Source organism: Nerophis lumbriciformis, linkage group LG19 (genome assembly GCF_033978685.3).
Source record: "Nerophis lumbriciformis linkage group LG19, RoL_Nlum_v2.1, whole genome shotgun sequence".
NCBI lineage: Eukaryota > Metazoa > Chordata > Actinopteri > Syngnathiformes > Syngnathidae > Nerophis > Nerophis lumbriciformis.
The window spans coordinates 33832180-33845371 of record NC_084566.2 but is presented as its reverse complement, the minus strand read 5'-3'; the positions used below and the strand labels follow the sequence as shown (position 1 = coordinate 33845371).

Below are 13192 nucleotides of genomic sequence, written 5' to 3'. Positions count from 1 at the left end.
GTCTGATAATTCTTCTCACTAAGCAGATTTTATGTTAGTGTTTTAAGTAAATGATCTCAGTAAGATATTACAGCTTGTTGCTGAGATTTGATGACCTATATTGAGTAAAACATGCTTGAAACTAGAATATCAACTGTTGCAAAGCTGTGTCATCCACACTCACAAGTATAAAACTACTTTTTTAAAGTAATCATTTCTTACTTCAAGCATGTAAAAAAAAAAATCATGACTTTGACACAATTGTGTCTCATAATTAAAACAGATGACAGCCAAATGGACTTTGCGGTTTTATTTTCAATGAAACAATAGAAAACACGTACTCATATAGTAGTACAGTTGGCACAGTACAGTAAACTGACAGTTAATATTTAAAAACATTTAACATTTCTAACAATTTTGAACAGAAATAGTTCATGCACATTCAGATAAATTCCTCAAAAGTACAATTAAAAAATGTTTGGCCGGGGGCCGGGCTGTATATATGCGCACTAATTGGCTGAAAAAGCACGCACTTGGCGCGATGATGTCATGTTATCCATGGAAAAATGCATTTTTAGACCATATGACTTGCCTGAGCGGCTAGGAGACCCCGAGAGTAACAAGCGGTTGCCTTGTTGCCTTTCCATTAAGAACAATAAATTAGTTTTTAGTATAAGTTTGCTGGTTTCAAGAAATATGATAGAAATTATGTCAAGATAATGGCACTAGCATTGACCTAATTTAAGAATATTTTTCCACATATTGAGCAAAAAGGTCTCTTTTTTTTTCTACCAAGAAAAGTGCACTTATTATTAGTGAGAATATACTTATTTTAAGGTATTTTTGGGTTCATTGAGGTTAGCTAATTTGACTTGTTTTGGAAAGTCTTGACAAGCCGAATTTTCTTGTTCTATTGGCAGATAATTTTGCTTAGTTCAAATAAAATACCCCTCATTTTTGGAATTTTTTATTCTTGTTTTTGAACACTAATAATAATAATAATACCTGGGATTTATATAGCGCTTTTCTAAATACCCAAAGTCGCTTTACATGTGTGTGTGTGTGTGTGGGGGGGGACGATAAAAACAACTTTTTTAGAAGGAAAAAAAAAAAAAAAAATTAACTTGAACATCCGCACCGTAACACAACATAAACACAACAGAACAAATACCCAGAATCCCTTATAGTACTAACTCTCCCGGGACGCTACAATATAACCCCCACCCCTCACCATGTTGAACATTGACTTTTTGCAGTGAGGTTGTGACTCCAGAAGATGAGATAGGAGCTAGTCTTACCATTGTCTAAAGGCGATGGAGGTTCTCTCTCATCCAGGTCATCAGCAGAAGACATGGTGCCAGTGGAGGGAGTCCTGGGCAGACGTCGCTTGAAGTCACCTGTGTTGACGTAATTGTTGAGACATATCGGGTCTTTTAGTGCACCATTACCTCTCCCACTGACCTGGACTGGCAGAGGGGGAGTCCATGGACCTGGACTCACTGCTGCCTCCAGCGCTCTCTGAGTCGCTGCACATCCCCCCCTGGCTGCTCGGACTACTGGATGTCCAGGCTCTGAGCGGGGCTTGGCTTCTCAGCCCTGCAGGAATGCAAACGTTAGATCTACCGTAGCGACAGTGTGTCACCGTGATCCGACGCTCAGCGGGCAACCTTGAATGTCCGTGCTGCTGTTGGACCTCAGCTCGCCTATCCTGGGCCGGTGCATGGGACTGTCCACCTCGTCCCCGCTGAGGACGTCGCAGGAGGTGAAGGAGGCCTGCGACAGGTTGCCGTGGGAGGAGTGTGCGCTTTCCACCGACCTCTTGGAGAACACGAACCTGCAGGGAGAGCAAAGACGGCCGTCGAGTCGTTTATTTTCGACATGTGTTTTTGACCATGAAAGAGAGCATCAGCTCCTTTTGATGTGAGGAATGACGAGGGTGTGTTTTTCCATCCGCAATCCGTCGTCACTAAACATGTAATGACACACAAAACACATCTGAGGTTTTTTTTCCCCTCACTTCATTTAATGGATTTTATGGCGAGAAACAAAGCTGGACGACAAATAAGCTTCAAAGTGTCTCCTTTTAAAGTACATGAATCAGTTTTTGGGGACAATACACCTTTCTTAAAGTCAAATTTAAGCACTTCGAGGTTTACAGCACACTTGTCCAGTGAAAAGTGTGCAATTACAAATGTGTTTTCTTTTTTCTTTTTATGGCAAAAAAGTAGAAATGTCCGATAATGGCTTTTTTACCGATATCCCGATATTGTCCAACTCTTAATTACCGATACCGATATATACAGTGGTGGAATTAACACATTATTATGCCTAATTTTGTTGGATGCATTAAACAATGTAACAAGGTTTTCCAAAATAAATCAACTCAAGTTATGGAAAAAAATGCCAACATGGCACTGCCATATTTATTATTGAAGTCACAAAGTGCATTTTTTTTTTTTAACATGCCTCAAAACAATAACAGTGCAATACTTTTTCATAACATGGTCACTACTGCCTAGTTTCTCTTGTTATATTCTTATTTTACTGTTATATTTTTATTCTTATTGTAATATTTTTCTATTCTGTTTCCATTCATACCCCCATTATTTACTTTTTACTTTTTAAATTCGATCTCAATTCTGTACACTGCTGCTGGAATTTTAATTTTCCTGAGGGAACTCTCCTGAAGAAATCAATAAAGTACTATCTATCTATCTATTGGGATATGCTCTCCCTGAGGGAGACTATGAGAGATTGAGGTGGGGGGTGGGTGTTAGTACTATAAGGGATTCTGGCAGTGACGTGCAGTCACTAGAGGCAGGTGAGGCGGGGCCTCACCTGCCATCATGGAAAGAAAAAAAATGTAAAAAGAAACATTTTTTATTAAATTGTTATATGTATCCAGTGATTATACTATAAAGTTATTTTCCATTTAACTTCACCCGTTTTAGATTATTTTTATTTAAAATCGCTGAATTTTCACATTTGCCGTTCAAATACTGAGAAGAGACGGTGCGGTGAACAGCAGCCAGTTGAGGCACTTCACTGCGTTGTGCCTCACCATGGATTGCGGACTCGGCTAACTGCTGGTGTTCTGTGCAGTGAGACCGTATTGCTATATGAATTATATTATACATTTCCATAGTTTAGTTAGCTGAGGTATATAATGTCCAGTGTATTTTGTCAACAACTGTATGTGTATAACGTATTTCTTGTGCTGAGCGATCATAAAACGGCTGCAAAAGACGCACTGGCTGAGGCTCGCCTTCTGCACCCCCGCCGTAGAATGCACGGCAACCCCTGACGGGAGTGTTATATCAACTAAAGCCCACACTTAAACTTTCCACGTGCAAGATTGAATCTATTTAAAAAAGTTATTTCATAAGAAGCCAAAAAGTGCAAAAACAATAATGTTCGTGTTGGAGGAGTTGTGAATGACTGCAAGGCCACAACATTAGGTACACCTGCAGACTGCAGGTGTATCTAATTCACAACTCCTTCAACACGAACATTATTGGTTTTGCACTTTTTGGCTTCTTATTAAATAACTTTTGTAGCCTATTTTTATGGGCTTTCCTCTTTGTGATGTTAAGTTCCTGTTATGCGCTGTTATACAGTATATGCCTTGAGCTCTTATTTTGAAGGTGCTAAGAGCGGAAGTGATGACACGTTGGAGTGGAGCGGAAGTTTTTGAAAGAAGGTAAATAAAGTGGTCCTCGTGTAAACTGAAGCCTCCGTGTTTGTTATTTTGTAGTTTCATACAGTATAGGCGACATTTATAAACCCTCGGTTACACTTTTTTAAATAGATTCAATCTTGCACGTGGAAAGTTTAAGTGAGGGCTTTAGTTGATATAACACTCTCGTCAGGGGGTGCATTAATCCAGCACAACAGCGGCCCATGGACTTATTTATAAGTAAAGGTAAGACCATAATAACGTTTCTTTTAACTAAATGTGCTTTTTTGTGTGCTACAGTTTGTATGTGTAAAGTTAAAGTTAAGTTAAAGTACCAATGATTGTCACACACACACACACACTAGGTGTAATGAAATTTGTCCTCTGCATTTGACCCATCCCCTTGATCACCCCCTGGGAGGTGAGGGGAGCAGTGGGGAGCAGCGCCCGAGAATAATTTTTTGTGATTTAATAACCCCCAATTCCAACCCTTGATGCTGAGTGCCAAGCAGGGAAGAATGCTGGTATGAGCTTTTAAACATAACCCGTTAACTGCTGCCAATCAACTGGTGAATAAGATACTCTTTAGGGTTCATATGTTTGTAAATCTGACTGTGATCAAGTCAGTGCCTCACCAGCCATGAACCTCACCGCACGTCACTGGATTCTGGGTATTTGTTCTGTTGTGTTTATGTTGTGTTACGGTGCGGTGCGGATGTTCTCCCGAAATGTGTTTGTCATTCTTATTTGGTGTGGGTTCACAGTGTGGCGCATATTTGTAACAGTGTTAAAGTTGTTTATACGGCCACCCTCAGTGTGACCTGTATGGCTGTTTTCGGAGTATAAGTCACTCCGGAGTATAAGTCGCACCGGCCGAAAATGCATAATAAAGAAGGAAAAAAACATATATAAGTCGCACTGGAGTATAAGTCGCATTTTTGGGGGAAATTTATTTGATAAAACCCAACACCAAGAATAGACATTTGAAAGGCAATTTAAAATAAATAAAGAATAGTGAACAACAGGCTGAATAAGTGTACGTTATATGAGGCATAAATAACCAACTGAGAATGTGCCTGGTATGTTAACGTAACATATTATGGTAAGAGTCATTCAAATAACTATAACATATAGAACATGCTATACGTTTACCAAACAATCTGTCACTCCTAATCGCTAAATCCCATGAAATCTTATACGTCTAGTCCAGGGGTCGGCAACCCGCGGCTCTAGAGCCGCATGCGGCTCTTTAGCGCCACCCTAGTGGCTCTCTGGAGCTTTTTCAAAAATGTATGAAAAATTGTTTTAATATTGTTTCCGTTTAAAGGACAAACATGACGCGAACCTCCCTAATTGTTATAAAGCACACTGTTTATATTAAACATGCCTCACTGATTCGAGTATTTGTCGAGCGCCGTTTTGTCCTACTAATGTTGGCGGTCCTTGAACTCACCGCAGTTTGTTTACATGTATAACTTTCTCCGACTTTCTAGGACGTGTTTCATGCCACTTCTTTTTCTGTCTCATTTTGTCCACCAAACTTTTAACGTTGTGCATGAATGCACAAAGGTAAGTTTTGTTGATGTTGTTGACTTGTGTGGAGTGCTAATCAGACATATTTGGTCACTGCATGACTGCAAGCTAATCGATGCTAACATGCTATTTAGGCTAGCTATATGTACATATTGCATCATTATGCCTCGTTTGTAGCTATATTTGAGGTCATTTAGTTTCCTTTAAGTCATCTTAATTCAATTTATATCTCATGACACACTATCTGTATGTAAAATGGCTTTTAATTTTTTGCGGCTCCAGACAGATTTGTTTTTGTATTTTTGGTCCAATATGGCTCTTTCAACATTTAGGGTTGCCAAACCCTTGTCTAGTCTCTTACGTGAATGAGCTAAATAATATTATTTGATATTTTACGGTAATGTGTTAATAATTCTACACATAAGTCGCTCCTGAGTATAAGTCGCACCCCCGGCCAAACTATGAAAAAAACGGCGACTTAAAGTCCGAAAAATACGGTATGCATATGTATGGATATATGCATGTGTGTGGATATATACATATATATATAGATACACATCTTCTTTTTTTTTTTTTAATCTTTTTTTACTATTTATATTACTAAATTATTGTGTATGCACCTTAGGGGATCTGCTCCAATTTTGTTGTTCTTTGAACCTGTTCACTGTAATAATGTCAAATAAAACTCTATTCTATTCTATTTTTTAAAAAAAAGAAGTTTTTAAATACTGAGGCAGCAGAGGTATTAATACAACATATACAGGTCACTTCCAAAACTCTTGGCCAAAACTCTGCACACATTTGAACTTTCAATATTCTAACTAACATTCCACTTTAGCATCATGTTATTTATTATAAAGAAAACTTAATTCTGATTCGTAGCAAAGTTACAAAGAAAAAAAAAATCAAGTGTCAATTAATTAATTAATTACATATTACAAAACTGTTGTATACTAATTCATAGATGTTGTTTTATTACATAAAAAGGTCAGTAAATGATTCTATATATTTGTAAACGCTTTGAAGTGGGAAAGGGGTAGGATTAAATAAGCTTTGCTTCTTCCTACTCCTTTTTGGGCATGATGTAAAATTAAATGATATGAAATTGTGTGATGTATTATGATGTAAGTGTGTTCATGTTCGAAATAAACTAAAGAAAGAAAGAAAGAATGTCCAATAAAATCAATTAAAAAATCAATTGACAGGTTCTCAACCTCTAAAAAAACATCACTCAAGACAGAAAGCTTTTAGTTACCAAAGTAACAATCTCATGCACTGTCCAAGATGCCAAATCACGAAAATGCGACATCAAATGTGAGCAAGTTGAAGTATGAGTAAGCAGTGCATTTTAAAAGTGGCCACTTCAGTACAAAGAAGGCTCTTTTTCCGTCATATTTTTTCTGCTAGTAGTGAGTGCATGTGTGGGAATGTTTTGACAGAAAAGTAGAGGCAAACTCTCACACTCCCAATCTGTTCGGCGGCATTCAAGCCTGCGCCACAGATATTTCCTGAGAGGAAGGGTAACAAATTCACATTCTCTCTCTCTCTCTCTCTCTCTCTCTACTTTGCTGCCTTCCTCCCTGTTGTTAGCTTATCTGAAAAAAAAAAAAAAAAGCTACACGCCATTGTGAGCCACCGACACATCTACTATAGTGTGCTAGAAACTCCATACAGTCCTTTTAAGTTTAATCTAAATGACCTAAAATAATGTCTACAAAAAATGATCACATTTCTATATTTTTGTGAGTTACCACAGCTGTAGAAAATGCAGGAAAGGTGCTTACATTTGAGTAAAAGTGGTTACAAATAAAACATTTTTGTCTGTTTATGGGTTAAAGGTAGAGATGTCTGATAATGGCTTTTGTGGTGATGGGGGGGTATATTGTAGCGTCCCAGAAGAGTTAGTGCTGCAAGGGGTTCTGGGTATTTGTTCTGTAGTGTTTATGTTGTGTTACGGTGCGGATGTTCTCCCGAAATGTGTTTGTCATTCTTGTTTGGTGTGGGTTCACAGTGTGGCGCATATTTGTAACAGTGTTAAAGTTGTTTATACGGCCACCCTCAGTGTGACCTGTATGGCTGTTGACCAAGTAAGTCGCTCCTGAGTATAAGTCGCACCCCCGGCAAAACTATGAAAAAAAACGACTTATAGTCCGAAAAATACGGTATATACATTTGATTACCGTATATAAGTCGCCGTTTTTTTCATAGTTTGGCCGGGGGTGCGACTTATACTCAGGAGCGACTTATGTGTGAAATTATTAACACATTACCGTAAAATATCAAATAATATTATTTATCTCATTCACGTAAGAGACTAGACGTATAAGATTTCATTTCATGGGATTTAGCGATTAGGAGTGACAGATTGTTTGGTAAACGTATAGCATGTTCTATATGTTATAGTTATTTGAATGACTCTTACCATAATATGTTACGTTAACATACCAGTTGGTTATTTATGCCTCATATAACGTACACTTATTCAGCCTGTTGTTCACTATTCTTTATTTATTTTAAATTGCCTTTCAAATGTCTATTCTTGGTGTTGGCTTTTATCAAATACATTTCCCCAAAAAATGCGACTTATATATGTTTTTTTCCTTCTTTATTATGCATTTTCGGTCGGTGCGACTTATACTCCGAAAAATACGGTATTTACATTTGATTATTTACAATCCGGGGAGGTGGGATGTGGTGGGGGGAGGGTTTTAGTCTAGGGTTGTAGTTGCCTGGAGGTGTTCTTTTAGTGCGGTTTTGAAGGAGGGTAGAGATGAATTTTCTTTTACACCTGTTGGGAGTGCATTCCATATTAATCTGGCATAGAAGGAGAATGAGTTAAGACCTTTGTTGGATCGGAATCTGGGTTAAACGTGGTTTGTGGAGCTCCCTGTCTATCCGTGTTGGCCCTTGGGATGAGGTGGCGACTTGTCCAGGGTGTACTCTGCCTCCCCCCCCGCAAGGTAGTAAAATGGATGGATGGTGTTGACAGTTCAGTATTCATGTTAGAATGATACACAAGCCTCCAGCTAGGTGGCAGTAGAGCTCAATCTAAATCAACAGGCTCCTCCTTCTACCCAGTAGAAGTAATAAGTACACAGGAACACGTGTCTACAGAGCTAACAAAGACGCCGACTTGGAGAAGTTTGCAGCAGGAAAGAAAAGGAAAACAGAACGAAGTCGTCACCAGCAAGGAAAACAAGTGACGATAACTAGAATAAAAAGACCCGTAAGTACGACAAAGCGTGCATAGCCTTCGGATTCACCGCATCTACAGTATGAAATAAGGAAAGACCAGTGTGAGTTTTATGCCGTTCTGCTACCCTTTGCAACATTAGAACTCTGTGAGATGTTTTTTTTCTACTGTTGTTTCTATAAAAATAAAATGCAGACTACAGTTTAGAAGTGAGCGAGCATTAAGAATAGCCATATCAAGTTTGAAGTCCAAATTTGAAAGAATGTGCAGCCACTAAATACAAGCAGAATCATTGCCTTTTGTTGTTCTAGATGTTTCCCTGCAGCTGGTATCGTGATGGCAGATTGCTCTGAAGTTGAATGTGTTCATATAAAACAGACAAATGTGAAAACAGTTTAACTGGGTCTCATAATAAATGCTCAAACTGATGTCGAGTAGTTGACAGTTTGAAATGTTTCAGGGTTCAAGACGTTTTCAATTGTCTTCTTACTATATGTTCAGAAAAAATAAATGTAAATAAGCACCTATTATCCCTTGTGATAAGTAATAGTGTTGCAAATTTAGCAAAAATTAAAAAAAATAAAATAAATCTTAGCTATTTTTGAAAATGAATAAGATGATAAAGCTGACCAATGTTTACAGTTTTAAAACATTTTCAATGTTGCTGTGTTAGCTTTATAAATGCTACGGCTGAGTGAATCATTAGCACGTTTTTGTGTATTTAAAATCACAGCCTCAGCAGTCTTGTTTGAATGTTACACATTTGCTTTAAAAAATGAACATTGAAGTTGGTTAAAGCTATTGAAGATGTTCTCTCCTAGTATTCATGTGCTTTGATAACAAGTTCATTACGGAAATAAAGTACTGTAACTCCCACAGTGTGTTGTACAGATACTTAAATAAACAAATAAATATAAAGTTTTCAATAGTGAATTAATCATACTTGCCAACCTTGAGACCTCCAAATTCGGGAGATTTGGGGTGGGTGGGGCGGGGGGTTGAGGTGGGCAGGGTCGGGGTGGCGGGGGGGGGCTTTGTTAAGGGGGGAGGAGTATATTTATAGCTAGAATTCCCTGAAATTCAAATATGTCATATATATATATATATATATATATATATATATATATATATATATATATATATATATATATATATATATATATTAGGGCTGCAACTAACGATTAATTTGATAATCGAGTAATCTGTCGATTATTACTTCGATTAATCGATTAATAATCGGATAAAAGAGACAAACTACATTTCTATCCTTTCCAGTCTTTCATTGGAAAAAAACAGCATACTGGCACCATACTTATTTTGATTATTGTTTCTCAGCTGTTTGTAAATGTTGCAGTTTATAAATAATGGTTAATAAAAAAATAAAAATAAAATTAAAAACATTACAAAAAATTAAAACAATTAAATAAGCCTCTGTGCATGCGCATAGCATAGATCCAACGATTAATTTGATAATCGAGTAATCTGTCGATTATTACTTCGATTAATCGATTAATAATCGGATAAAAAAGACAAACTACATTTCTATCCTTTCCAGTATTTTATTGGAAAAAAACAGCATACTGGCACCATACTTATTTTGATTATTGTTTCTCAGCTGTTTGTAAATGTTGCAGTTTATAAATAAAGGTTAATAAAAAAATAAAAATAAAATTAAAAACATTACAAAAAATTAAAACAATTAAATAAGCCTCTGTGCATGCGCATAGCATAGATCCAACGAATCAATGACTAAATTAATCGGCAACTATTTTTATAATCGATTTTAATCGATTAGTTGTTGCAGCCCTAATATATATATATATATAAATAAAATAAATACTTGACTTTCAGTGAATTCTAGCTATATCTATATCTATATATATATATCTATGTGTATATATATATATATATATATATATATATATATATATATATATATATATATACATATATATATATATATATATATATATATATATATATATATATATATATATATATATACATAGATATAGCTGTATATATATATAATAAATTACATATATATATATATATATATATATATAATAAAATACATATATATATATAGATTTATAATAAAATACATATATATACATATAAATAAAATAAATACTTGAATTTCAGTGTTCATTTATTTACACAAATACACACGTAACACTCCTCTCTACTCATTGTTGTATTTGAAAGTGCAATGCTTTGCAGCCAGTAGCACAGCCTTTGAAGGAGCATAGGTATGGGCAGTGTAATATTCTGGGTTGGAGTCAATAACCAGGCGAGGTGACGAAGTTACGTCTCTTTACTTCATACTTCAGAACCGACTCCCACACTTGCCGTCAGGGTGCGCAATACAACGTAAACCGTTGGCCAACCAAAAAGTAACCACAGAACACTATAGTGTTCTGTGGTTACTTTTTGGTTGGCCAAGCGGACGTGACGACAGGCTGTCCTCACTCAGGTCCGCACGGACCTGGACGGGGCGTGCCTTAAGTCCGGCTGGAAATCGGGAGAAATCCGGGAGAATGGTTGTCCCGGGAGATTTTCGGGAGAGGCACTGAAATTCGGGAGACTCCCGGAAAATTCGTGAGGGTTGGCAAGTATGGAATTACCGTATTTTTTGGACTATAAGTCGCAGTGTTTTTCATAGTTTGGCCGGGGGTGCGACTTATACTCAGGAGCGACTTATGTGTGAAATTATTAACATATTACCGTAAAATATCAAATAATATTATTTATCTCATTCACGTAAGAGACTAGACGTATAAGATTTCATGGGATTTAGCGATTAGGAGTGACAGATTGTTTGGTAAACGTATAGCATGTTCTATATGTTATAGTTATTTGAATGACTCTTACCATAATATGTTACGTTAACATACCAGGCACGTTCTCAGTTGGTTATTTATGCCTCATATAACGTACACTTATTCAGCCTGTTGTTCACTATTCTTTATTTATTTTATATTGCTTTTCAAATGTCTATTATTGGTGTTGGGTTCTATCAAATAAATTTCCCCAAAAAATGCGACTTATACTCCAGTGCGACTTATATATGTTTTTTTCCTTCTTTATTATGCATTTTCGGCAGGTGCGACTTATACTCCGAAAAATACGGTAATTCAGGGGGTCGCAATAAAATGCTGTCCCCCTGCAGGGTCATGTCAGAAAATAATTAAAAAGCACTTGCATACAGTAATAGAAGCCATTAATGGAAACCATACGTTTTGTCAAGGTAAATATGCATATTTTTTTCTATTTACAGTACACTATCTAAAAGTGATCTGTGCAGCCCATTAGTGCTTTTTAATCCTCAAAAATGCTAAAAGCAAACAACTCACAACCTGTTAGTGTTGATGTAGCGTCGGAGGTACCTTGTGCTGTCGGAGGAGACCGAGTCTGAGTGCACACGCTCCCTGGGCAGGTTCTTGGGCAGGCGGCGCACAAACTCGTAGAAGCACTTGCCTGGCTCGTACAGCTTGGCGCTGTCGCTCAGGGCTTGGTGGTGAGCGGGCAGCGCTGCCGTCTGAGCCTGCTGCATCTGGAACCAGTTCACTGTCACCTAAGAGGGAATATACTGCATTGTTAAAACCTTTTAAAAGTGTCAATTAATATCTCAGCCTGAGCACTATAATCACTGTAAATGACCGGCCTCTTACAGGCCAGCCAGCCAGATTAATTAGCCACTCTTTTGAGTGTGAGCCACACACACACAGTTTTTTTCCCCTAAAGCCATAACCACGGTGAACTCTCATAGGCACTGATTTTATAGTTTAGCACCTCTCTGTGTGCAATTTTTACTTTCCACCCACAGTCTGAATGCTTCTGTATATATGTATATAGTGTAATATTTAAACAACACATTCAGAACATTCATTCTCAGGACTGGACTGTGCACCTTACCTCCTTTTGCACTATTTGTATTTTCTTTCCTTCCTATGTTTTGCATATTTATAGACTGTCGCACTGATACTGGAGTTGCTTTTAATCTCATTGTACCTGTGCATAGTGACAATAAAAAGGCATTCTATTCTATTTTTGGGATTGTTCCATTGTCTAACCATGTCATTATATAGAATAGATATGACATTTATTGTGCTTGTAATTAGAGATATCTGATAATTTTGCCAATAGCAGATTCCGATATCAAGCGATACCGATATATACAGTCGTGGAATTAACACATTATTATGCCTAATTTTGTTGTGATGCCCCGCTGGATGCATTCAACAATGTAACAAGGTTTTCCAAAATAAATCAACTCAAGTTATGGGAAAAAAAATGCCAACATGGCACTGCCATATTTATTATTGAAGTCACAAAGTGCAATATTTTTTTTTAACATGCCTCAAAACAGCAGCTTGGAATTTGGGACATGCTCTCCCTGAGAGAGCATGAGGAGGTTTGAGGTGGGCGGGGGCGTAGGGGTTATCGGGGGTGTATATTGTAGCGTCCCGGAAGAGTTAGTGCTGCAAGGGGTTCTGGGTATTTGTTCTGTTGTGTTTATGTTGTGTTACGGTGCGGATGTTCTCCCAAAATGTGTTTGTCATTCTTGTTTGGTGTGGGTTCACAGTGTGGCGCATATTTGTAACAGTGTTAAAGTTGTTTATACGGTCACCCTCAGTGTGACCTTGATGGCTGTTGACCAAAGTATGCCTTAAATTCACTTGTGTGTGTGAAAAGCCGTAAATATTATGTGATTGGGCCGGCACGCAAAGGAAGGTTTATTGGTGCTGTGTACTTCTCCCTATGTCCGTGTACACAGCGGCGTTTTAAAAAGTCATACATTTTACTTT

At 37.4% G+C, this 13192-nt stretch overlaps 1 protein-coding gene across 3 annotated transcripts in view; it reads right to left on the bottom strand.

Moving 5' to 3' along the window:
• LOC133618479 (rho GTPase-activating protein 29-like) overlaps positions 1-13192 on the bottom strand; it is a 104703-nt gene that overhangs the window by 21385 nt on the left and 70126 nt on the right. For all 3 annotated transcript variants that reach the window (XM_061978867.2, XM_061978869.2, XM_061978868.2), the window contains 4 exons: positions 11771-11958; positions 1647-1813; positions 1441-1575; positions 1278-1376 (listed from right to left, as the gene is read on the bottom strand). In XM_061978867.2, coding sequence (XP_061834851.1) covers positions 1278-1376; positions 1441-1575; positions 1647-1813; positions 11771-11958 — 589 coding nt within the window. The remainder of the gene's footprint in view (positions 1-1277; positions 1377-1440; positions 1576-1646; positions 1814-11770; positions 11959-13192) is intronic.